The sequence below is a fragment of the Emydura macquarii genome, unplaced genomic scaffold, assembly GCF_026122565.2.
Source record: "Emydura macquarii macquarii isolate MOO-44397 ecotype Brisbane River unplaced genomic scaffold, CSIRO-AGI_Emac_v2 contig_3295, whole genome shotgun sequence".
In the NCBI taxonomy this organism is placed as follows: Eukaryota; Metazoa; Chordata; order Testudines; family Chelidae; genus Emydura; species Emydura macquarii.
The window spans coordinates 5,399,441-5,425,543 of record NW_027133432.1 but is presented as its reverse complement, the minus strand read 5'-3'; the positions used below and the strand labels follow the sequence as shown (position 1 = coordinate 5,425,543).

Here is a 26,103-nt window from a genome sequence, read left to right as displayed (position 1 = left end):
TCAGTTTACTTTGTGCTTATCAACAATGTGTATAGTCAGTTTAATTGTTTCCCTTTGCATATTATTTGTATTATAGTAGCACCGAAAGGGACCAACCAAGATCAAGGCTACATTATGCTAGGTATCCTACAAACACATAGTGACTGGTCTGAAAAGCTTACACCACAAGCAGATAAGACAAACAAAGGGGTAGATGGGGGAAACTGAGCCATGACATGCTTTGCCTAAGATTACCCAGCAGGTCAGTGGGAGACAGGAATTGCATGGGAATCTACTAAATTCCAGTCCAGTGCCTTATCTACTGCTGCCTAGTCAGTCTGTTCCCTGTGGGCGCTTATCATGCAGGTGGCTCCCTGGCCATGAATGCAGTCCCACTGATTTTTGCACTAACCAGCTTTGGGGTCTTTGTTTGCCTGTATCTTTCAGACAGCAGGTGTGGGGAGGCAAGGGGGATTAATTTAGGCTGATGCCTTCATATACACGTTGAGTAATAACTGTAATGTTCAGATGTAGGGGCCTATGATTAGAAACACACCCAGTGAGCAGGGCCATCCGGGATTAAAGTTGGGTTCAGGGCCTATCACACTTCGTGTGTGTGTGTGTTACATACTGACCCGATTTCAACTCGGAAGGGTCCTTTCAAGCATTTCCCGCCTATCCTTCTGGGAGAAGGTCCCAGCCCCGGGGGAGGAGGCTGACCAGGGAGTCAATTCCGCTGCACGTGTCCCCAGCATGAGGCCCCTGCCCTGGGGCGGGTGGCGTCTCCTGCAGAGAGGTTTCGCTTCTCTCTCTCTCTGCGACGGCCCCGGACACGCGGCGGCCCGGCCCTTGGCCCGCAGCCAGCCGCTACCTCCAGACGAGCAGCCAGGCCAGGCCAGCCCTCCCGTCCCGTCCCGTCCCGCCGCCGAGCGAGGCTGCGCCAGAAGCAGGCCCTGGGCGACCTGCTGCGCTGCGGCCCCTTGGAGGCGCGTGAGTCTCTCGCAGCTTGCTCAGGTCCGTCTCTCACCTGGCCCCGCCGCCGGGCGGGGAGGTCAAGGGCCAGGCCCCGGCGGGGGAGCAGCCCGCCGAGCCTCCTCCCCTCCCCCCGGACACCTGGTGCGCCTCAGAGCCGCGGGGGCAGCGCCGGGAGTGGGGGGGGGGGGCGCGGGCGCTCTGCAGCCACCGCGCGGGGCCGGGGAAAGCGGCTGCCCCGCAGCAGCAGCGTGGCCGTGCATCCCCCTCTCCGCGGGGCAGCGCAGGGAGAGCGGCGCTGGGGAGCTTCTCGGGTGCAGGGACGTTGCCCTCCACCTCCTCCGCCCCCCCAGCGCTTCCCTGCCGCGCGGCTGTCAGTGGCTGGGGGAGCCTCGGGCAGGGGCGTCTCTTCGTCCCCAGGGCAGACGGGAGCCAGTGGCCAGGACACACACGCTGCCCTGCCGCAGAGAGGCGGACGGCTGGGTGGATGCTGCTCTCGCTCCTCGGCCACCGGAGGCAGCGAGTCACGCTCCCCTTGCGTCCGTGCTGGGAGTGAATGGCCGGCAGGCGGGACGGGATGCCTGGAGTAGATACTGGCCGGTCCTGGCAGGATCAGCTGCTTCCCGCTGTTTGGGCCAGCGCCCCCCAGCTACCTGCGCCTCTCAGTGAGCCGCGGAGCGGGTCGATCTCGCTAGTTTCTCTCCGAGGCTCCCGCCGGCTGAGATTTCCGTGCGGGCCCCAGTGGCAGGTGGGTAGGAGTTTAATAACCAGCCCCCAGCATCTCCGGAGCAGGGATTTACAGCTGGTCCGCAGCACCCGCATGGTTTGTTAAGGGTTTGGTCTCGTTTTTGTTCGCCCCTCTCTCTCCGATCTCAATGTCGGGATTTGGAAGGAAGATTTTATTCCGCAGTAGTGTTGGTTACAAATCTTTCCCCCAGAATTAAACTGTTCACTCTTGTCGAGATCTGCATGCCTCCTTTTTTGACTCCTGACTTTTCACCGTTTGTGCTCTTTGATTTTCTTTTTGTCTTCATTATCCAGTAGTCTTTGGGTCGCAACCGCTGCACGAGGATGCTGGGTTGGCTTTTAAAAACCTCAGTAGCTCTTTAAAGCAGAAAAAAATCCAATTACAAATTGGTTTTGAGGATTATTACTGTCTTCTAAAATACCTATTTTTGGGGCTCAAACTGTCTGATTGGCATTTTAAAGGCTTCTGCTGCATAATTAAACAAGTCTAACTTTTATATGTAGAATGTGTCTTTGGTAAACTAAAAAAAAAGTCTTATTAACCAAGCTGCAGGTGCTTCCGTTCCATTTTTCATCTGTCCATTGTCTGTGTAGTTGACTTTCTTCAAGAAGCAGTGCATGCATTTTCTTTTCATAAAGGTATAACCCTGAGTTGTTGTAAATGATCACCTCCCCATAATTAACTATCCTAGGCTTCTGTGGAATAGAGAATGACCTATTTTTAATGAATCAGGCAAATGTTATGGTTACTGTTAAGATGTATGAACATCTGCTGAGAACTAGGCTGAGACTGTTCTGCCTGTTTCACTTGTTACCAGTTTTATCTCTGAAACAGGGTCTTCTCCAAAGGCTAGTGCACCTCAGCTGCTCTTCTACCTGTATTCCCTGCAGTATGGATTCTACTGTTAATCTTTTTTGAGTAAGAGCTGAAGACGGCAGGGTAAAATTGTCTCATCTGCTTAAACTCAAAGGAATCCCGTCTCCCTTTTCAGTATGTGTAAAGGAGATGTGCCTTCCTACTAGTGGGAGAAGCCTGAATAGTAAGATTGTTGCTTATGAAGATGTATTTGAGCTTATGCTAGGCCTTCTGGTGTATCTATACTTGTGGCTGGCTGTTTGGGTTTAATGGTTAAAAAGTAGTTGACTTCTGGCAGGCCTTTCAGGCATTTGAGAATATGTAAATGACCATCTTCATATCCTGAAACTTCCATTTTTGCTCAAAATTCCTTTCTCCCTCTCCCTCCCCCTCCAATTTCCAGACTACTAATATCTTCTAGAAGGCTGGTGGGACCAACTACCACCTAATTCTGCTTTTTAAATATTGTATACAGGAAAGCACTGCTGCAACAAACAGCATAGTTCTCGCCCTCAACACCAGGGACAAAATATGACCCCCAACAGCAATCATCTTTGCATTCCTGGTTCCCAGCATGAAAGGGAAGAATGTTGCTGTCTTGTGACTTGTCAGTTGGTTCAGTAAGACAGTTAACATGGGTGTCGGGTTGTTTTTTTCCCTTCAGGGTGGGATGCCTAGAGGCAAGGGTTGTTACAGAACAATGCTCAAGTACCCTTAAAGTCTAATGTTAGGAGACAGGTTCACTCTGCTATCAGCCCTCCTCAAGGAGAGAAGGCAATGCATGACTGAAGACCTGTTGGCTCCTAAAAATCACTCAGCTTGTAAGCAGGGCTTTCTGTTGAACTCCTCAACCCGCCAAACATTTAAGTATTCCAGCTTTCATTTTGTGGGATAAATCAGTCTTTTGCCAGGTATTTCCACAATGCTAACTTCCCAAATTGTTCACATGGTAAATGAGCACTACAATATTTAGTAAAAGGACACTTTAAATAGTGTGAACTGAATAGGAGCAACTGAAGTAATAACTTGCCTGGCAGTGTGGCATGAAGAGCCAGAATTGGAGAATACATAAAACAGAGAAATGGAGTACATGTTTAAAAAGTGACTCTCTTGAGGGAAAGGAGAGATGATTAAATGAGGGAAGAAGCTGTAGGAGAAGTAAACCTGTACTGTCCCAGAATACCGAGCATCTTTCCAAAATCTCAGCAAGGGAGTTCTAGTTCTAATATAGAAAATTGTGATAGCTGTTTAAACATAGTGCAAACACTTGTTGGTTGCCAGGTGAAATCCACCTCAGCTTGGTAGCAACCAAAAACTGTTTTTCCATGTGTCTAAAGTACAGAGTCTTTAGGAAAGAAATGTTGCCTGTCAGTGACTAATCTTTTTTCGCAGCTGGCATTCTTGTATGTCCGTCTTGGCAAGTTACCACGTGTACACTTCAATATCATTCTAAAAGAAGGCCTTGCCAGGAAAGCATTAAGACAGGCTGGGGGGGTGCAATACAGAAGACTATAGCTCTGCTGTCCATGCAGTAACTTGTGTCTAAATAGGACTGTTTTTCAGGGCTATCAGTGCAGCACATCTCTCGTACATTAAATTCACTTAATTATCTTTCAGGTGGTATAGGAAACAGTGTCTCTTTCTGTCGTAGTGGGTATTGTAAATCAGATTCTTGCTGCAAGTCTGGAGTGGATGAGAGCACAAAACCTGCTGTTGTTATCTCCCCTCAAACCCTACCCTCAAAAGGATGAAAGGAACGTATTTTTATGTGACTCTTCACGAGATTTTTATTTATATGGTGTGGTGAGGCTAGATCACCTTATTAATAAAACAACGAGAGTTCTGTGGCACCTTAAAGGCTAACAAATTTATTTGGGCATAAGCTTTCGTGGGCAGAAACCCACTTCATCAGATGCATGCTTTGTCTTCCTGCATCTGACGAAGTGGGTTTTTGCCCACAAAAGCTTATGCCCAAATAAATTTGTTAGCCTTTAAGGTGCCACAGAACTCTCATGGTTTTGCTGAAAACAGACCAACACGGCTACCCCTCTGGAACTTATTAATAAACTTTGTTGTGATCCACCTTCTAATACAGGTAACAAATTTTGAGTGTAATTGAAGTGTAATCCTATGTACAATGTGTAAAACATCTTGTGGCTCAACAATACATATTGAAGGGAATTTAAACACTGTGAAGTTGGCAAACACTGATTTTTTTAATTATTATTATTACTACTGTTTTTACTTTGCAGATTACAGAGAGGCAGGAAGCATCTTTGAAGAGTGTTCACTGTTGGAATGCCTCAGATTAATATAGCTACAGTTATGCAGCTTTGTGTGCTGCTATCCACACTTCCTGCACAATATTTCATATCCCAGTGGTATGGAACAGACTCTACTCAGCGCCTCCATGAGACAGAAAGGTTGTAATACTCTTTCTTCCCACCACATTAATATATTTAAAGCTAGATTTCTCTCTCCCTCCTCCCTTATTACAATTTTGTCCTAGAGGCTTGGGGTGGGGATGCCCTCTGCCATCCTTTCAAGAAAAAATTCAGATCATACCTCATGTTAAAACACAAAAAAATACTAATTTATTAAGCAGTTTGATATTCTATGGCATTTGAATAATAGTCTTTGTTTTTCTCTATATAAAACCTTGTGTGTATGGTCTGCATGGCTATATCTCAATATTCTTCTGTTCCTGGAGATTCCAATAAGTGTTACTATGGGCTTAATCTCTTTGAAAGGTGAGAATGAAATGCTGAATAATAACACAATTTTTTTTACTTCCCCTTGTCTCGTTGAAACTTACTATTCAAATGTATTTCCTTTTGGAATATGGAATTTGGAATATTACTGCATTGGCCTTAGCAATAAAAATCTATATAGTAGTGTGTGAATAATGACTTAGGACAATCAGAAAAGAATGAAACACGTAGTTACTAGTACAGTATTACTTATTAATAAAAGTTGTTGTTTGCCAACAGTCACCACAAACATTTTATCCTAAATATTAAGAGAAGGCTATGCTAATTTCAGGAATCTGTGTATCCATTGACATATTGATGTTTTAAAGTTGAGCAGTGTAGGGAGAGATTTGTACAAATGGTATGTAACCTGTTTGCAATTTAAATATTAAAATCTTACTATAACATTAAGTATGACATTGTTGGATGGTCTATATGAATAAAAACATCCGGACTTAAATTAGTAAGAGAACGGAATACACCCTCCTATTTTATGGCATGAGAAAACCACTAACGGTGTGAAGTGTATGAAGAAACTTGGTGTACAGGAAGGTTATTCCATAACTGTCCATTTTGTCATTTCTTTGCCTTCCTCTGAAGTATCTGGTGCTGGCCACTTTCGAAGAGAGGACGCTGGACAGGATGAACCACTGATGGCAGTTTCCTAAGGTCTGAGTAAAGGCAGGAAGCATCTTGGCATAAAAAAGGACCTCTTCAGAAATTAGGTTGTTCTTAGTGCAAGTGACCATTGAAAAGATATCTGTTTATTTCTCAATGAGTCTAGAGTACAGAGTCTTTAGCAAAGAAATGTTCTGTCAGTGACTTATCTTTTTTCCTACAAAAGCAATTTTTTGTTAAATTTATGTAGAACAATTTTATACAGTATATTATCAATTGTTCACACCATGTGACAACCGTCTTTATTACTAAAGGATAATTGGCTATTGGAACAGTTTTACAAAGTCTTACTTGAGTCTGGATGCATGGACAGACTGTTTAAAGCTGTGGATATCAAAGATAAGGTATGACATTACATATTTATGTTATAGTAAGTTTTACATTGATCCTACCTTCTTTAGCTCCAGCTTCCCATCCCCTGGCCTATTTTAACTGGAGAATGCTATAGAAGTGAAATAAGAGTGACAAAGATAAAAATCTGTCATGGAAAATTTCCTTCTTTTGAGGAGGACAGTCTTGGGGATAATTTCTCTATTTAAAAAGACGTCTTCGTGTTACTTTTTGAGCATGCAAGTTGGGGTTGCCTCCAATCTGAAGATAAATCACAGCATCAATTTAATATTTGTATTAATCTTCTAATTTAAATCTCTCTATTAGTGAAGTCAGTGAGATTACTCATGTTTGTGAAGTTAAGCACATGTGTGTTTCCAAGATCTGGTTGGATCCATCTAAAATTCAACGTGCATGGTCATCTTATGCTGGGTATAATATTTCTGTATGGTTTGATGGAAATCAGGCAAAGCACATGGACAATGTTAGAATTAAAAATGAGAGAAACTCGCTGCTTGGATATTGTCTAACCTTTTCTGGAGTATAATTTCAAAGTGACTTGGCCAAAACTTCATTTAAACCCCCCCCCACATAAATGGATACTGTCTTGGTGAAGATTGGTGCCTTTCACTAGTTTGGGGGCACAGTGGGGATTTAGTTATTAAAAGTGGTTTGTTTCCAAGTGTGTTTGGAACTGTGCAGAGTTCTTAATTAATATAGATCTTGATGAAGGCTTTATGAACGGTCTATGCAGAGTTCAAAAAGCCACCACATGGATCCTTGAGGCCTAGAAAATTCACAGAATTAGAGCTTTGCCTCCTTGGAGGGCTCTGGAGGAAACAGTTTAAGAAAGAACGAGCTACTTAAAGAGCCTGCAAAAGTCCACAAAGACCCCACAACTCACCAACCTTCCCTGACCATGGATAGGGCTCCACACACCCTATATCCAGGGTCTCCAATGATCCCAAAAGGACCCCATTGAGGACTATTCAGTTCACATAAAATGGATCTCTCTTCTTAATACCGTTTTTTAAATGATCAGTTCTTAGTATTTTAAAATCTAACACTTCTGGAGTTCCTAAACCTTCCCTGCTGGATGCAGTCTCACTTAGTAGACCAGGACACTTACACTTCAGTGTTTGCAATAGAAAGTGTTTGCCAACCTTAAGCCTTTACAGAGTTCATCCAGATCAACTTTTTTTTTGTTTTTACATTTTCACATTAATCTGATGGAACCTGCTCCTGCTTCCTGTCAGAGCAGGATCTGGAAGGGCTTACCAACAACATATGGAGGGGAGAAGCTGCATCCACCTATGAGCACTTGGTACTGACAGACAGCTAACTGACATACATGGGGAAAAGATCCCAAGGGGGTGTCTGTTGTCACCACTTGTTAAAATCTGCACACAAGAAGCCATTACTTAAAGAGCACACCTGTGACGCCACTGACAATGGCAGCAGAGAGATTTGAACTACCTCACTGTGCCCCCATCGAAGTATGCATTGCAGTGGGTCTCTGACTTCCTAGTCCTTCTCCTGTTCACTAGACAGCAGCAACACTAACAGGAGCCAGCTCTTTCTTTTTAAAATACCACTCTCCAACCTGAAACTTAAATGAAAGCCACAATTCTTCTTGACTAAGATATAAGGCAAAAGGGAAGCTGCGTTCATTGTACCCCTAAAGTCGGGCTTTAATTTAATTTTTAATTGTTCCCTTAAACCATACTTTGTATGCTCAAAAACTTGTCCTGTTGTGTTTTTGTGTTTAAATAAACTCTTACAACTCAGCAGTATAGCTTTGTTCTGAGCTGTAACTTGGCATTCAAGTTAGTGTTGGTCAAGGTGAACTCTTTGTTCAAATATTTAAAAGGGGCAAAGGGCTCTTGTTTTACCACATTTAATTTTATGGATTTAAAGTTTTGTTCTCATCTATTTAGAGGATGGGAACGATTAGACTATAAAATGGCTTAACTCCATTTGTCATTTTTAGATAGCTTGCATCTTAATTTGCAAAAGTACATTGGGTGTGGCAATTACTCGTAAAACACATTTTTAATGCACATACCAACATTTCTTCACACATTTCCATATACAATTTACAAAATGACTCCGAAGGAATTCTGTATCATATCATCTGACCTGTAGAATACCTGTTTGTCTTCTGTGTTTATAATGGGGAAATCTAACACACAACTGTGGAATTACAATGTCCACAGTAGATTTCCAATGCATAATATTTATAGTCTTCTACCCTCTCTTTGATCATTGTCTTCCACAATGCCCAGTATGAGTCTAAGATTGTCATTCTTTGCTTCAAATTGGATTAAATTTTGTATCAACCATTTTGCAACATCACCTTATTCAAACAAGTCTTTATCCAGTTTTCCAATTATTATAAATCCAATCCAAATACTCAGACATTAACAAACTTGTTTGATCATACTCTTAATTCATCATTTTAGGAACTGGTACTATGGAGACAAGAGAACTCAAAGTGGTGAAGATGAAGAAGAAATTCATGATTATTTTGCAAGTACTGGCGCAATTTCAATTCTAAAGAAGACTGAAGTCCTTCAATCCTTTTGGACTTTGTTTTGGATAGTTTCAGTGTGTGTATGTGTGTGTTGCTAGATGTCTCTCCTAAATGACAAACAAGCAAAGGCCATCTCTCACACTTAACTAAAAGTGTTCATATGTGCTTGTTCAGTGAGCACTAGTATATAAACCAGCTTTGATATTTTCATAGCTGTTTGACTTACGACTGAATTAAAACAACTTTCAGAAAGAGAAAAGGTACCATTTTATCAGTCTTCAAACTAAAACACTTCTATTTTTCTTCAAAAATCCCCTCTGGACAGAGATTTAATGGAAAATATTTCAAGCAGAAAGAAGCTTTATTTTTTTTTTAAGTTAGAAAGGAAAGGGTCACAATTAGACACAAAATAGATAAACTCATATAGCCTTAACTATGGAGTCAGAACTATAGCTCTGTAGCACTGTAAAATATTGCATTCATTAAGACTGAAGAAAACAAATAGTTGTCAACATATATATAGGCATATATATATTTTGGTCTTGATGCTTTCCAAAATCCCATTAATTTAATTCCCAGGATACAACATAAAATGTTAATGAATACTTGTACCAAAATATCTTCCTTAATGAACACTGCTTTATGAAATACTATAGTAACATCCTAGACAAATGCTGTTTGGTTTTAATAACGAACTAGCAATTTGTACTAAAGAATGTTAGTTTCCATACTCCCAGTTTTACTTTATTAAGTAATGTAATTGCCCAATCTGTTTACTTGTCACTGGATGTCCTTTTTCCTTGCTAAGTCTGTTTCTTTGTTTTACTAGAATCAACTCACATTCGGAGTCCAAAGCCAGAATCTGTTCTGTTTAATGTGGGACAGGTGATAGTACACAGAAGATTTGGCTATTCAGGAGTCATTGTTGGCTGGGATGTAAAAGCTAGAGCTCCAAAAGATTGGCTGCAACACAAATATCCTCCAGAGAAACAGGTCTGAAAGTATTTAACTCTTGCTTTATTAATATTTATACAAAATAATTCAGATAACTTGTTCTGGACTCCCCCCCCCTTTTTTTTTTTTGTATACTGAGACTTTTTACCTCCCTGAAAGTGTCTCTAAACGACTCTAGAAATGAACACTGACTAGGAGACTTATGCAAATCAGGGGAGACTAAAGCCATTGCATATGGCAGGGGTGGCCAAACTATGGCTTGTGAGCCACATGCGGATCTTTTACAGTTAAAGTGCAGCTCGCAGAGCCTCCCCCACTCCCTCCCATTCTACACCTGCAGACTGGGGCAGGAGCTTGGGACTTCTGCCTGGTGGTGGGGATAAGGGCTTCTGCCCTGTGGGGATGGGGGTCTTGGGGCTTCAGCTCTGTGTGGCATGTCTGCTGGGATTTGGGGCTTCAGCAGGAGCAGGGCCGATGCCCCAGCAGGCGCACCCTGCGGGGCTGAAGTCCCAGGATCCCCCTTCCCGCAGGGCGGAAGCTCCGAGGTCCAGCAGGCACACCCTAGCTCTTGGACTTCTGAAGATTGTCATATGTGGCTCAGGAGATGAGTAAGTTTGGCCACCCCGGCATATGGTTTTCTGAGAGAGTGGATTCTGGCTTACTAACTCTTAGGAGTCCCTAGTATCAGATGTTTAGCAACTTTCTTGGTAGCTAGCGGACTAGTGCCGAAGTAATAGATAGCAAAAGAAAGGGAAAGACATAAGCAGCTGCTGCCATCATGGAATGAGGTGGTAAGAGATAATGCATTGTAAAATCCCTACAGATTAGATGGCAAACCCACTAGGTTCCAACGTCAGTATTTTCCAGTGGGATTAATCAAATTTTAAAAGAAGCTTGGAAAGTGTAACAGAACAGACTTGTGCTTCTCCATTATCTGACTATTTTGAAACATATTTCTCTCTAATTTTATTTGTTTGAACAATTTTAGGAAGGCAGCCTGCATAACTTGGCAAAACTACCATTAAATGGTTACATAATTGGTTAAACAACCACAAACAAATAGTAATTATTAATGGAATGATGTGAGATTGGAGAGAGGTCTTAAGTGGGGTTCCACAGGGATCTGTTCTGGGTCCGGTGTTGTTTAACATCTTTATTAATGATCTGGATGTAGGAATAGAGAGCTTACTGATCAAATTTGCAGATGACAGAAAGCTGTGGGGGACTGCAAACACTTTGTAGGGTAGAGGTAAAATTCAGAGGGATCCTGATGAATTGGAGAATGGGCTATAAAAACAAAATGAAATTCAACAAAGATCAATGTAAGGTGCTACCCTTAGGGAAGAAAAGTCATATGCACAAATATAGAATGGGGGATAACTGGTTTGGCAACAGCACCGCTGAAAAGGATCTGGGAGCTGTGATGGATCACAGCCTCAGCATGAATCAGCAATGTGATGCTGTTGCAAAAAAAGCAAAAGCAAAAACCTAAAGAGCAATTTTAGGTTGCATTAACAGAGGTATAACATGCAAGTCACGGGAGGTGATAGTACCGCTCTACTCAGCATTGATTAGGCCTCAGCTAGAGTAGGTCACCAATGTATAGAAAGGATATGGAGAAACTGGAAAGGATACAGAGGCAAACAAAAATGATCAAAGGGATGGAATGCAAGCCATACGAGCAAAAGTTGAAGGAACTAGGTAGGTATGTTCAATCTGGAAAAGAGATTAACAGGGGGACATGATAGTGGTCTTCAAATACTTGAAGGGCTGTCATAAAAAAGATGGAGAAAAGTTGTTCTCTCTTGCCACAGAGGGCAGGACAAGAGGCAATGGGTTCAAATTACAGCATAGCAAATTTAGATAAAATCTCAGGAAAAACTTCCTTACTGTAAGAACAGTGGGACAATGGAACAGACTGCCTACGGAGTTGTGGAACCTCCTTCACTGGAGGTTTTCAAAAGGAGGCTGGATAACTGTCTTGCTTTTGGATGGTTTAGACCAGTGGTGCTCAAACTATTTCAGTCTCCCCCTCTCCCCATTACTGCACTGCCTTACTTCCTCAGCAGCGGAGCTTGGGCTGAAGGTGGAGGTAGAGGTGGAGCTGGTCTGGGGGCAGAGTGGAGCTGCGGCTGGGGTCCGAGCTGGTTTGGGGGTGGAGAGAGAATGAGAGCAGAGTCAGGCTGGGGGCGGACTGGAGCTGTGGCTGGGGTTGGAACAGGTCTAGGGGCGGAGTAGGGCTGGAAGCGTGGTGCTCCTGCCCTGCTCCCTGTGGGGGCTGGACCTGCTGCATGCCCCCCTGAATGTTCCTCCACGGCCCCCCAAGGAGGCATGCCCCACAGTTTGAGAACTAGTGATTTAGATGCAAGAAATCCTGCATTTTGGCAGGGGTTAGACTAGAGGATCCTCGCAGTCCCTTCTAACCCCATGGTTCTATAACTACCTTTTGCTTTCATTAAGAGTAACTAATCTTGAAGTTACATAGTCAAACTATATAAATATGTTTTTCTAATCAATTCTATGCCTCAATTTTCATATACTAATATCCTTTATGAAGTACTTTGAGATCTACTGATAAAAATTGCTTTACTTACCAGTTTTAAACCATAGTAATTTGTTGATGCATTTCTAATGAACTTTTTTAAAAAAAAGGTGGGGAGTATTTTTAAATCAAACAGCATAACTGTGAAAGAGTAACTAAGAATGTATGATGGCTGACTTCAAGGCAAACCAAGGGATTTAAAATGACGTGAAAGAAAAGTACTGAAAATTCACACATCTGAGTATGGTTCTGAATATTAATACTAGAGGTCACAACATCACAAGGATGTTTGACACTTAATTTGTAACTTTACCAAAAAAAAAAAAAAAAAAGGAGGGCGCAGGAAGAAGGGAGAACACATAGAATATTTTGTCTCTGGATCTATTCCACCTTTTCGACAGTAGCGCTGGTCTTGAGGCTGTGAAATAGTCAAATGTTAAATAGAAATAATTTTGTGCTGTTTACATCCATGTTGTGTTGCATCTAACTTCCTCCATTGGTACACTGTTGTGCAGAGATGTGCTGTTCTGTGCTGCTTTTTGTTTGAGGATGCAGGTGAGGGGAAGCGTTGTGCTGGGTGTGGGAATGGGAGTAGAAGACAAGAAAATAATTACTTTCTAGTTTGTTTGGTTTTTTTAGGAAAGCAGCACAACTCTTGTCACATAATAAGGCTGGCTATCTTGAGTATCATAGCCAAACAAGTAGCTAAATTTTGCTAGTGATGAAAACCTTACTTACATCAGCATAGACCTGTCTAGGCAGTTTGTACCTGAAGAACATAAGGAAATAGGGTTGCTCAGAATTCTTTAAAATGCTGATATTAATAAAAATTCTGAATGTTTTCTAGCTTTCACTTTTAAGCTGGTATTTCACAACAGAAAGAGGAATAAATGAGTCTTTTGGGAGAATTGGTATATTTTAAACTTACTTACTGAGACCACACAAAAACAAATACTTGAATTTTGGAACTCTGATTGCAGAAATAGAAATATAGCTCAACCACATAATTCACACTTTTATTCAAAATTTGATATTGAGTCCGGTGTCCATGACCTGCACAGATTATATCAATCCTTCCACTCTTCTTTGTCTGCCACCAGAGCAGAGCATGCTGCAGCTGTATTGATTGTTTAAACTTCACTAGTGATGGATGTCATTACACACCAATGAATTACAATTCCTTTCTTTAACACACTGCAGTGTATTTAAAGGAACAGTGTCAACTTAACATGATGTGACCTAATTCCTTGTGGTACTGATTAATTGAGAATTTTTCAAATCCAATTTACCTATCACTGTTTAAAGCGCCTCTAAAACTGTCTTCATTGTCCAAGCCCAGACAGATGTGTTTAGTCAGTTTTATTTTAAGTGTTATACAGTTTCTGAAAAGAATGTTGATTTATTTCAAAACTGTTTTTGTTGGAACTCTTAATATAGTGAAATATTTCTATTCAAGCTTTTATACAGCTTGAGTCTTTTGGTATATTTTGAAATGGTAGGTCAAATTTAAGTTGATAATGTTGCTGTAATACTGCATCACTGTGTATTCTGTGAGTTTGATGTTCAGTTGCACTGAGCTCACATTCTGCAAAGCCCAGGTGGCAGGGAGGCAAAGATGATTTTAAGCTAAAGGGCACTGATTGGGGAGCTCTGCTCATAGCACTTTGCCCAGACAGTAAGGACTGGATACCGGGCAGAGAGCATACTTTTAGACCTGTTTTATTTTTTCATTGTAATTTTGTCCATCTGCCACCAATCCTGGCTTTCACCATACCACTCTTCTGCATCCTAGCATCTGTTGCCCTTCCAGGCAAATTGATTGAAACTATAGTAAAGAACAGAATTATCAGACACATAGATGAATACGATTTGTTGGGGAACAGTCAACATGTTTTTTGTAAAGAGAAATCATGCCTCACCAATCTACTAGAATTCTTTGAAGGGGTCAGCAAGCATGTGGACACGGGTGATCCAGTGGATATAGTGTACTTAGATTTTCAGAAAGCCTTTGACAAGGTCCCTCAACAAAGGCTCTTAAGCAAAGTAAGTGGTCATGAGATAAGAGGCAAGGTCCTCTCCTGGATCAGTAACTGGTTAAAAGATAGGAAACAAAGGGTAGGAATAAATGGTCAGTTTTCAGAATAGAGAGAGGTAAATAGTGGTGCCTCCCCAGACTTTGTACTGGGACCAGTGCAACATATTCATAAATGATCTGGAAAAAGGGGTAAACAGTGAGGTGGCAAAATTTGCAGATGATACAAAATTACTCAAGATAGTTAAGTCCAAAACAGACTGTGAAGAGTTACAAAAGGATCTCACAAAACTGGGTGACTGGGCAACAAAATGGCAGATGAAATTCAATGTTGATAAATGCAAAGTAATGCACATTGGAAAACATAATCCCAACTATACATATAAAATGATGGGGTCTAAATTAGCTGTTATCACTTAAGAAAGAAATTTTGGAGTCATTGTGGATAGTTCTCTGAAAACATCCACTCAATGTGCAGCAGCAGTCAAAAAAGCTAACAGAGTGTTGGGAATCATTAAGAAAAGGGATAGATACTATGACAGAAAATACCGTATGGCCGCTTTATAAATCCATGGTATGCCTAGATCATGAATACTGCATGCAGATCTGGTCACCACATCTCAAAAAAGATATATTGGAATTGGAAAAGATACAGAAAAGGGCAACTAAAATGATTAGGGGTATGGAAAAACTTCTGTATGGGGAGAGATTAATAAGACTGGGACTTTTCAGCTTGGAAAAGAGACAACTGAGGGGGGACATAATAGAGGTCTATAAGATCATGACTGGTGTGGAGAAATAAATAAGGAAGTGTTATTTACTCCTTCTCATAACACAAAAATTAGGGGTCACCAAATGAAATTAATAGGCAGCAGGTTTAAAATGAACAAAAGGAATTATTTCTTCACACAATGCACAGTCAAACTGTGGAACTTCTTGCCCCAGAGGATGTAGTGAAGGCCAAGACTATAATTGGGTTAAAAAAAGAACTAGATAAGTTCATGGAGGATAGGTCCATCAATGGCTATTAGCCAAGATAGGCAGGTATTGCTGTTTGCCAGAGGATGGGAATGGCCGACGACATGGATCATTTGATGATTGCCTGTTCTGTTCATTCCCTCTGAAGCACTAGGCATTGGCCGCAGTTGGAAGACAGGTTACTGGGCTAGATGGACCATTGGTCTGACTCAGTATGCCCATTCTTATGTTCTTTCCCCCACTGGTTCTATAGTCTCCTTCTAGTTACCCTTACCTCTCTACAGTTCCTATCATTTCTACCTGTTCCTCTTTCCTCCCAGCACAAATCTAGGTCCCACATCCTCCTTGCCTCTGGAGATATTTGCCCCAACCCCAGTCCACCCTCCCATCCCACCTTCTCTACCTCCGCCATCAGCTCTGCCCTTCTTGTGCCGCTATTCCTAAACTCACACCATTCCCTTTTCCCCCTTTTTCTTGCTGTTTCTAGAACACCCACTTCGTCTTTAGAAAGATTTCAGTCATGCATAAGTTCTTTGTATCTCACTCCCTCCAATTCCTGGCTCTCACACAGGCCTGGATCCTTTTATTTGACACTGCCTCTACATTCGCCCTCTCTTATGGAGACCTCTCCTGTCCCACTCCCCACCCTGGATCAGACCATGGTGGGGCTGTTGGGCTTCTCCCCACCCCTTCCTGCCACTTCTAACCTCTCCCCCTTCCCATTTTTTTCCTTTTTGAAAGCATGGCATCTGACTCTTCTCTCCTCAGCCTTCCTCTCTGCTTGTGACTCCTATCTCTTGCTCTTCCTCTCCTCACAATCACCCACACTTGTCCTCAGTGATATCAACATCCATGTTGATAACCATTCGACCCATAAGCCACATGCCCCCTCACCTTTTCATTTGATCTGCAGCCCCAGTTTTCTCTCCTGTTCATCAAAAGGGTCATTCACTTGACTTGGTCTTCACAAAGCACAGCTCTCTCTTTAATCTCTGTTGCTGAGTTCCCCTTCTCCAACCATCACTTGAGTCTCTTTCAGTATTGCCTGTCAGTCCCTCCCCCCACCCTGTTACTCTGTGTTTCCATGACTTCCAGTCCATCAGCATTGATGACTTACTCTGCTCTCTTCCTTTTCTTCCATTTATATGATTGTTGAGTCTCTTCATGCTTCATTCTTCTTCATCCTTAACTCTTTTGCCCCGTCTGCCAGCACAAGGTCCACCCTGCCAATTCATAGCTGCCTCTGCTCTTTTACTGTGGAGCATCTCTGGCTGAAATCCTGTGACCAGGCTTCCCCACAACACATTTGTTCTCTTCTCCTTCAGTTCTGCCATCTTCTAAGCTAAACAACTCTACTTCTCCAATGTAATTGAACCCCATGTCCGTAATCCCAGCTGCCTATTTGCCACCTTTGATTAATTCCTCATACTCTCCACTGCTCTCTCCACTCAGTAGCTTGCCAGTTCTCCTCCAAGAGAAAACTGACAAAATACAATGTAACTTTTACCCTCCACTTGGCTTGCCTTCTCTTTCCCCGTCCCCACCTACAACTCTCTCCTACATCTTCCCTATCACAGATGCAGAAATTTCTCAGCTGCTCTCCTCCACTTGTCCCAGTCAGCCCATTTCATTTTCTGAACACCCACTCTCTTGTCCTTAACCTTCACTTTCCTCTGGCTCTTGCCCCTCCCAATACAAACATGCAAGTTTTTCCCATTCTGAAAACACAGACCTTGGCCCATTACTGCCCAGTTCCCCTTCTAGCTTTCATCTCTAAGGTCACTGAATGCACTGTCTGGAGTGCCTATCTTTCAAGTCTATTCTAGACCCTCTCCAATCTGACTTTCCCTCTTGCACTCCACTGAAACCACTCACATCGAAGTCTCTTATGACCTCTTCGTCTTTGGCTAGGCATGAGTACTCCTTCCTCATTCTCCTTAGCCTGTCAGCTGCTCTCAACTGGATCAATGGTCTCAATGGTCCACTGGACTGCTCTTCTTTAAACCTTGTCCTCCCCCGATTTCTGTGACTGTCCTGGTCTTCTCTTGTTTCTCTAATCACTTTTTAGTGTCCTCATCTTCCTTCCAACTTTCTGTGGGGAGTTCCACAGGGCTCTCTCTGTGCAGGATCCCTTGGTCCCCTTCTCTTCTCCCTCTACACTTCATCTCTGGGTAATGTCAACTGTAAACACAAATTCTTAATGCTGATGACTCAGAGATCTACCTCTCTACTCTAACCCCATCTTTCTGTCCAAATTAAAACTTTGCCTGTCTTGGACATCTCCTTGTGGATGTCTAGCTGTCAACTCAATCTCAACATGGCTAAAACAGAGCTGCTAATCTTACCCTCCAACACTCTCCACTACCTCCTTCTCAATCCCTATGGACAACACTCCCATCCTGCTTGTCACTCAGACCCATAAACTGGGCATCATCTTTGACTCAAACCTCTCTAGGTCCACACATCGAGGCTACATCTAGCTAAATCTTGCAGATTCTTTCTGCATAACATATCCAAGATACGACCTTTCCTATCTGTCCACATAGTGCTAAACTCTCCTCTAGCTTCTCCTCATCTCATGTCTCAGTTAGTGTAACATCCTCTTCTGTAGCTTTGACAAATGCAATCTTGTCCCACTCTTATCCATTTAGAATGCTGCTGCAAAGATTGTTCCCCTAGCCTGTCCCTTTGACCACGTCACCTGTCTCTTAATCCCTTCACTGCATCAAACAGAACTACTTGTCATTTCTATTTGCATCAATCACAGCTACTTGTCTTCACTTTTAAGGTCCTTCATAACCTATCATTTCTCATTCACTATCAAGATGTTGACTCTTGCCTCCAGTCAGCCCATGATGCCAGCCTCCATTTCCTACTTGTTAAACTTTCAAATAAGTACCTTCATGATTTTTCTTCCATGCTGCCCTTCACACTTGGGAGAACTTCTCTGTAGACATCCACAAAGCTATCTCATCCTCCTCCTTAAAACTCTCTTTTGCTGAGATGCCTACAAAAAACTTGAGAGGTTAGGTGTGTATAAGTGCACCAGCAGCCTATCATGTTGACAATACCATCTCATTGTTTCTTGTACTTCTTATCTGTTCCCATCTATTATCTCATCTTATACTTAGATTGTAAGCTCTTTGGGGCTCTAGTCCATGGCTGGTACTCCTAGATACTAAGGTAATACAAATAAGCCACCATTCTACGTCCCTGACCCTGGGGCTGCCTGGAAGCTGAGCTGACTGCTCTAAAAGTATGACCTGGTCTGTGGCCACAATCACTTGAGGAAAGTAGTTTGCTCTTGTCCTGCCCCTTCCTTTTATGCCCTGTAAAGGAGGGTGGTGCAAATTTGGCTATGCCAGCTTTATACCACCATATACTTCTGTTGCACAGCTTCTCCCATTTTTTACTAATAGGTTAACGACCTCATCTCTGGAAATCAGAGGCAGTCCAGTGTTGTTGCTGGAGACTCCAGGACTAAGCTCTGTCTTTCAGTTTATGCTACTAGATTTTCTGTTTATAGTGTTGCAATAAGTTGGTGGTTCAGTTTCTTCCAGTCATTTCTCCTGACCTTTTATTTTTGTTTTCGTACAGTTGCAACTTAGAATCATAGAATATTAGAGTTGGAAGGGACCTCAGGAGGTCATCTAGTCCAACCCCCTGCTCAAAGCAGGACTAACCTCAGCTATATCATCCCAGCCAGGGCTTTGTCAAGCCTCAGCTTAAAAACCTCTAAAGATGGAGATTCCACTACCTCTCTAGGTAACCCATTCCAGTGCTTCACCACCGCCTAGTGAAAAACTTTTTCCTAATGTCCAACCTAGACCTCCCGCCCTGCAACTTGAGACCGTTGCTCCTTGTTCTGTCATCTGCCACCACCGAGAACAGCCTAGCCCCATCCTCCATGGAACCCCCTTTCAGGTAGTTAAAGGCCGCTATCAAATCCCCCCTCATTCTTCTCTTTTGCAGACTAAACAAGCCCAGTTCCCTCAGCCTCTCCTCATAAGTCCTGTGCTCCAGCCCCCTAATCATTTTGGTTGCCCTCCGCTGTACTCTCTCCAACTTGTCCACTTCCTTTTTGTAGTGGGGGGCCCAAAACTGGACACAATATTCTCAATGCGGCCTCACCAATGCCGAATAGAGGGGAATAATCACTTCCTGTGATCTGCTGGCAATGCCCCTCCTAATGCAGCCCAATATGCTATTAGCCTTCTTGACAACCAGGGCACACTGCTGGCTCATATCCAGCCTCTTATCCACTGTTACCTCCGGGTCCTTTTCTGCAGAGTTGCTGCCTAGCTCGTCAGTCCCCAGTCTATAGCTGTGCATGGGATTCTTCCTTCCTAAGTGGAGGACTCTGCACTTTTCTTTGTTGAACCTCATTAGAATTCTTTTGGCCCAATCCTCCAGTTTGTTTAGGTCCTTCTGTATCCTATCCCTACCTTCCAGGGTATCTACCACTCCCCCCAGCTTAGTGTCATCCACAAACTTGCTGAGGGTACAATCTACCCCATCTTCCAGATCATTAATGAAGATGTTGAACAAAACCAGCCCCAGGACCGACCCCTGGGGCACTCCGCTTGTGACTTGTAAACTTCCTTCCCTCTACTCCCCACCCAGACCAGGTAAATAGCAGCATTGTGGTTTCAACCATCTGGATCTGCCACTGCGGTGGTGCCTCCCTGCCAGACTCCTCTGCTCTTACTCAGGCCTGGCATGAGCTGTCCTGCAAACACCCGTCTTAATTCTAAGTGGTGTTCCGTATGTTACACAGAATTTACAGACTCTACAGAGGGTGAATTATACCCTGCCTGTTTCCAGCCTGCCGACCCTTGCACTGCCAGAGTATGGGGCTCAGATTTGAGGCAGCAACGGAATGGGAGTTGTGCTTTCTGATCATCAGCCATATTCCCTTGGTCGCTCTCTCTCTCTCTCTCTCTCCACTCCTTCCCTGCTCCACAGGGTGGCTCCACATTAAAGCCATAGGAGCACTTCAGGCAGTCTGTAATCAGAGCGCAGGCACATGAAGATTCTACTCCCCACAAAGCTGCATAGTAATGAAATTACAAAGGGGTACATCAGAAATCTGTTGACTGTATCAAAAGCTTTGGTCAGGTCGATGAAAACTGCATACAGGTCCATGTTCTGCTCTAAACATTTTTCCTGGACGTGCCTTATGACAAAAATCATGTCCATAGTACTACGACCTGGTCTGAAACCATAGTGTTTTTGGCAGATTCTCCTCAGATATGTTTGCAATGAGTCTGTTCAGTAGAATGCGAGCTAGTATTTTCTCTGCAGTATAGAGGAGAGAAATGTCTCTGTAGTTTCCACAGTCAGCTTTGCTGCCTTTGTTTTTGAACAGTGATACAATAACAGCATCTTTGAAGTCTTGTGGCATTTCTTCCTCCTCCCAAAAGTTATTCAGGATGTGAAATACATGGATAGCCTTTGGGCCTGCTACTTTATACAGTTTTGCTGGAATACCATCCTTTCTGGATGCTTTGCCAGAGTTCAGTTGTTTGATGGCTTTCTTCAACTGATGGAGGAAAATCGAGATCCTCTTTGATTGGTTTCTTGGGTAATTCATCAAAGACACACCGATTAACTGTGGATGGTCTATTGAGTAGACTATTTAAGTGTTCAGGTCATCTCTGTATGATTCCATCCTTGTCTTTAATGAGGGTTATGCCATCTGCTGACTTCTGGGGAGCTGTGCCAGATTTAGATGGTCCATAGACTGCTTTGAGAGAGTCAAAGAACACTTTTGCATTGTTTGTATCAGTATAATGCTGAACTTCTGCAGCTTTCCTCTCCCACCACTCATCCTACCTTCTCCTCAGTTCAAACTGGGCCTTGCTCTGTAGGCACTTAAACCTATCTTTCTTTGAAATGAAAGTGAGATCATTCTGCCATTCAACAAACACTTTCTGCTTGTCACTTAAGAGTTTGGAAATGCCTCTGTTGTTCTCATCGAACTAATCCTGGTGTTCTGGGTTCAGCACTGATTTAGCTGTGTCAATAATCACATCTTTGAACTGGCTCCATTTTTCTGTTGGGTTGCCAGTGATAGGTGAGCATGAAAAAAGTGTGTCTTCAAATGACTGCTGAAACTGCACCTGATAGTCGATGTGCTTGAGCTTTGCTATGTTGAAAGCTGTTCTGTTGAGTTTGGGATGCTTGCGCTGTGAGGGGACTATATATGAGGGAACTGTTCTTACCAATCTGTGGTCTGTCCAGCATTCCACGCCACATATGACTCTGGTAATTCTGACATCGCAGATGTCTTGTTGACAGGTGATAACAGTCAATCAAATGCCATTGTTTGGACCATGGGTGCACCCACATTTTATATTTATCATTTTCTCTAAAGATCGTGTTAGTGATGAGCAGAATATGTTCTGCACATTTACCCAAGAGGTCAACTGCTGCTCATCTTCCCCACTCCATGTCATCCTGTCATCCTTCTCCAGATACTGCTATCTCTACCAACTTTTGCACTGAAGTCTCCCAGCAGGATAAGCTTGTCATATGCCAGTGTTGAACTGAGGATGGAGTCCAGATCTGAGTAGAAAGTCTCCTTGCTTTCCTTTGTGCTGGTCAGTGTACGCACATAAACACTAATGACAGTGACATGCCGTAAAGGATTCAGGGGGAATTGAAGTTTCATGAGCTGTTCATTAGGACAATAGGGAGGTCAGGAAGTTGTTTCAGAAGAGACGTTCTAATCGCAAATCCAACTCCATGAAATCCTATCTTCATCCTCTGCTTTTCCTTTCCAAAAGAAAGTGTAGTCGCCCTCTAGCTCACTGATGGACCCTTCTCCCGCCAGTCTAGTCTCACTCAGTGCTGCAATGTCAGTATGGTAGCAGGCAAGTTCTCTGGAGACAAGAGTTGTTCCTATCTCAGGCCTTTGTGCATCGCCGCTATCCATAAGGGTGCAGACATTCCATGCGTCTAAGATGAGTTTTTTCTTTTTCATTGTTTTTCGACCGCTGTAGATGATCTGCCAGCCGCGGTAGTCTGACCAGGTGTTATGGGGCAGGCAATGTTTAGGACACCTTTTCTAGCCCCATCCCTTTAAAAAAGGTGAGCAAAGCTATCCTAAAAAGGGCTGCTCAGTCATCTAGGATGCTGCCAAACTTCTCCGCTGCCCTGGGGATGGAGCTGAACAGCCACTAGTCCCAAAACCGCCTATGTGCAGGACTGAGGCTATGACTGCCAGTGGTCATCTCCACCTGTCACTTCGCCATGCCCCCATCACTGGAGGACTTGGATTATTGATATAATATTAATGATGATGAGATTTGATAAGATGATGTTAATAGGATAAGATTTGTGAGAAAACCTGTACGGGAAATTTTTAAGTGAGAAAGCCATTGCACGGGGGCAGTCCCACTCCCTTGGCTGTGGAAGCCTGATTCCAGTGGCATGAACAATCGTAACGTTTGGGGACTTCCTTAGCTATAGTGGGGTGACCAGGATATCTTCAGGGCCTTGTCATACACTGCTGAACCGCCTTCATGGCTGTTGAATCACAAACTGATTTCCTCTGCCCAGTCCACTGGCACAGTCTTCACATGCTAGAGAAAGGCAATTTCCCTAACTTGCTGAGGGTAAAAGACCTATTGGCTACCCCCACCTGGTTTATCCCACTCGCCGAAGTGGTTTAGTGGGGCGAAGCCACTGTCACACGCAAACAACTACTTGGAATCACAGGTGAGAGCTGGGTGTAGGTAGGGACCAAAGCGGTTGAACTATTCCCTAAGGTGTAGAATGTGTTCCTTCGACAGAGGTACTCCCCCTCCCTAATACTCCCCATGCGCTTTTGAATGCTTCAAAGACAAACTTCCAAAATCTCCTTTAGTTGGTTTTGACATCTCTATCGGGATGTGTGTTTTTAGAAAACAAAACAAAAATAACCCCGCAAGCATGGCTATATAGGATTGAACCAGTTGTCCATCAAATCCAGTGTTCTGCATGACAGTGGCCAGTATCTGCTGCATCAGTAGAAGGTGAAAGAAACCCCTCACAGCATGCAATTACAGGACTCACAGATGAAGACTCCTCTCACCTGCCATTAGGTGTTGGCTCATTATGACTGGGGCATGAGTATTTTATGTCTCTTTCAAAACCAGGGAGAAACTAGAAGTCAAAGTTTCTCTGTGGCAATGGAAATAATGTCTTGGATAGAAAATAATCTGCTACCTTTCAAGACAGTTCACATAAAGGATATAGAAAGGAGGAAAAGGGAGAGTTGAAGTCTTCTTCCTTGTTCTCCAGTGGCCAGGAAGGCATTTTGGACTTGCTAGATATCTAAAAATCCCACATTATACCTGCAGAAAACACCAGACTTCAAGAAGTGGTGAGTCAGATCAAGAACACCTACAGTTAACAGCCTGGGTGCCAGAAGAGAAGTGTTCATCAGGAATTCTCCATTAACCTCCGATACAGTTTGATATCCAAATAGAATGCAACTGGGATATTTCATTAATTGATCTGGTCAAATTTATGTTTTTGGTGTAAGGGGAAACAGATTCACAGATTCCTAGGCCACAAGGACAACTATGATCATCTAGTTGATCTCTAGTATAACACAGACCATAGAACTTCCCCAAAATAATTCCTAGAGCGTATCTCTGAGAAAGCCCTTTTGGGGTAGGGACTGCCTCTGTTTGTACAGTGCCCAGCACAATGGAGTCTCATCTCTTTATGCTACTGTAACACAAATATGATGATAATCACAAAGTGCTGGTGGTCTCAGCTACACAAGAGTTTCTTCAGGACATTTAGCTGGAACCTTACAATTAAGCACCTTAGTAACGTGGCAACGTACTACTAGGCTGGTTCCCACATAACTCCTTAGTTTATAAAATACTACATATGAGGGGGGTATAGGGATTTTCATTCATGCCTGTTGTTCTACTACAATTAAATCGTTTATCCTTTTCCTCCTCCCACAACTTCTGTGATTCACTGCTCGCCACTTCCCATTAGTAATAAATGAGGAGAAAAGCTGTGCAACACAATGAGAAATTTCTTACCAGATAATTTTTCTGTTAGCAGCTTCTCTCCAAATTTAACCCATCCTTAGAGTCTGGTAAATGACCAGAATATAAATTGAAAATTTTCTCTAAAATGAGACTTGTCTTAAGGTTAATTTAGCACATTATCCCAAGTTGTGTTAATGCTAATAATGGGTTGCTGGAGTGTTTCTACAGCTGTGAAAGAACTCTTTTGGTGGCATGAGCTGAAGGACAGAGCTTAGTCCTGGGGCCTCCAGCAATAGCAGTAGACTGTCTCTGAATTGCATAGGTAGGGGGCATTAGTCCATTAATAATGAATTTGGAGAGAAGCTGGTAACAGAGAATTATAAGGCAAGAAATTTCTCTTGCAGTTTTAAGTCCCCTTTTCTCCACTGGAGGTTGCACAGACTGCACTAAACCAAGTCTGAGGATCTTATCCTTTGTGATCTTACCTTTTCAAAAGTGCTTCGGCTATGCCAAAGAGGATTTTATTATGGTTTGATAAGAAATTTTATTATAACTATATTAAATGTAAAACAGAATCTAATGGTGATGAATCTTGTCACAAAATAAAAGCAGTTTGCCTATGTAAAAGATCAAATGTTTCCAGAAGGCTAACTTGTTATAGCACTCTTTTCTTTTCTTTTCTTTTTTAAATGTTGATTTAAGATGTTAGGGGAATAGGGCTGAGTCTGTGTCTAAGGGGATTATTCCTGAAATATATGTTCATGTTTCTTGTGGTTTATTTTTGTTTGTTCTTTTACAGGGTCTAAGAGATACTCCTCACTACCGAATTCTTATTAACCGAGCCAACAGATTTGGCAAGTCTACAGTTTACATTCCTGAGGAGGAGATAACAATTATTATGGGATTAGAGGTAATATCTTAGTTTGTAAAAGTGAAGTCTTCTTTAATTTTAATTTGTTTGTTACCCTTTTGTAATCAAAAAGGTCTTTGATCTTACTCAGTATAAAATAAATAGGTCAACATTCTGCACTGGCAGAGAAAGGTCATAACAAAAGCAGATATGCAAATGTTACATAAATTGTACAGGTGCAATGGAATGATATTTCTATACTTCTGTATAAATATCTTCATCTGGTATAGAGTCTAATAACAATCTTATTTAGGTGCTGTCTACTTTCACCTTCCTAGGGTCCAGTTGTTTGACCTTGGGATTTTCTAAAATATAAATTTGGTGTCTGTTGTGAACAGGCTATTGCAAAAGATGGGCTTTGTTTCTGGAATTCACTGACTCAATCCAATTTGGACAAATCACATAATCTCCTCATCTTTAAATACCTGACCGAGGTGAGGCTTATTTGTAAAGTGCTCTGACCTCCTGGAAAAACTAAAATATATACAATGAACTTGTACATGATCTTCTGAGTTTTAACTTCACTGAGTGTGTGCCATAGAAACACTAATAGCCATTCAAGAGTTTGTTTTAAAAACCTAATCTTAATAGCTACAGTACAGTTAAACTATCAAGCCTTTTTCAGTAATGTTGGTGTTACAAATCAATTTGTACAATTCTTTCTGCAGGTACACCATCCTGATCTGACAGCCTACTTCAGTAGATATGATGGATCTAAATACATTATGCAACCATGGTTGAGAAAAATCTATCCTCATGACTAAAGCTTTTAACGTTCTATGTAAATTGTACATGTGATGTACAGCTACACAGTATGTTCCCTTTTCAAACTAGGACAAATGGAAA

The 26,103-nt window shown here is 42.5% G+C and overlaps 1 protein-coding gene across 4 annotated transcripts; it reads left to right on the top strand.

The window, feature by feature from the left end:
• The first annotated feature begins 579 nt into the window (after positions 1-579).
• LOC137143079 (F-box only protein 21-like) lies at positions 580-26,063 on the top strand. Of its 4 annotated transcripts, none has more exons than XM_067532670.1 (7): positions 580-993; positions 4,807-4,977; positions 6,237-6,326; positions 8,775-8,845; positions 9,675-9,838; positions 25,147-25,257; positions 25,926-26,063. In XM_067532670.1, the coding sequence occupies exons 2-7, from the start codon at positions 4,853-4,855 to the stop codon at positions 26,019-26,021; spliced, it is 657 nt and encodes a 218-aa protein (XP_067388771.1). In that variant the 5' UTR covers positions 580-993; positions 4,807-4,852; the 3' UTR covers positions 26,022-26,063. The 4 variants fall into 4 exon arrangements, 3 of the variants coding, with proteins under 3 accessions (XP_067388771.1, XP_067388772.1, XP_067388773.1); XM_067532671.1 differs by lacking the exon at positions 580-993 and adding an exon at positions 1,174-1,699; XR_010917104.1 differs by lacking the exon at positions 580-993 and adding an exon at positions 21,828-21,953 and having other exon boundaries at positions 4,560-4,977; positions 25,926-25,952.
• The last annotated feature ends 40 nt before the right edge of the window (positions 26,064-26,103 follow it).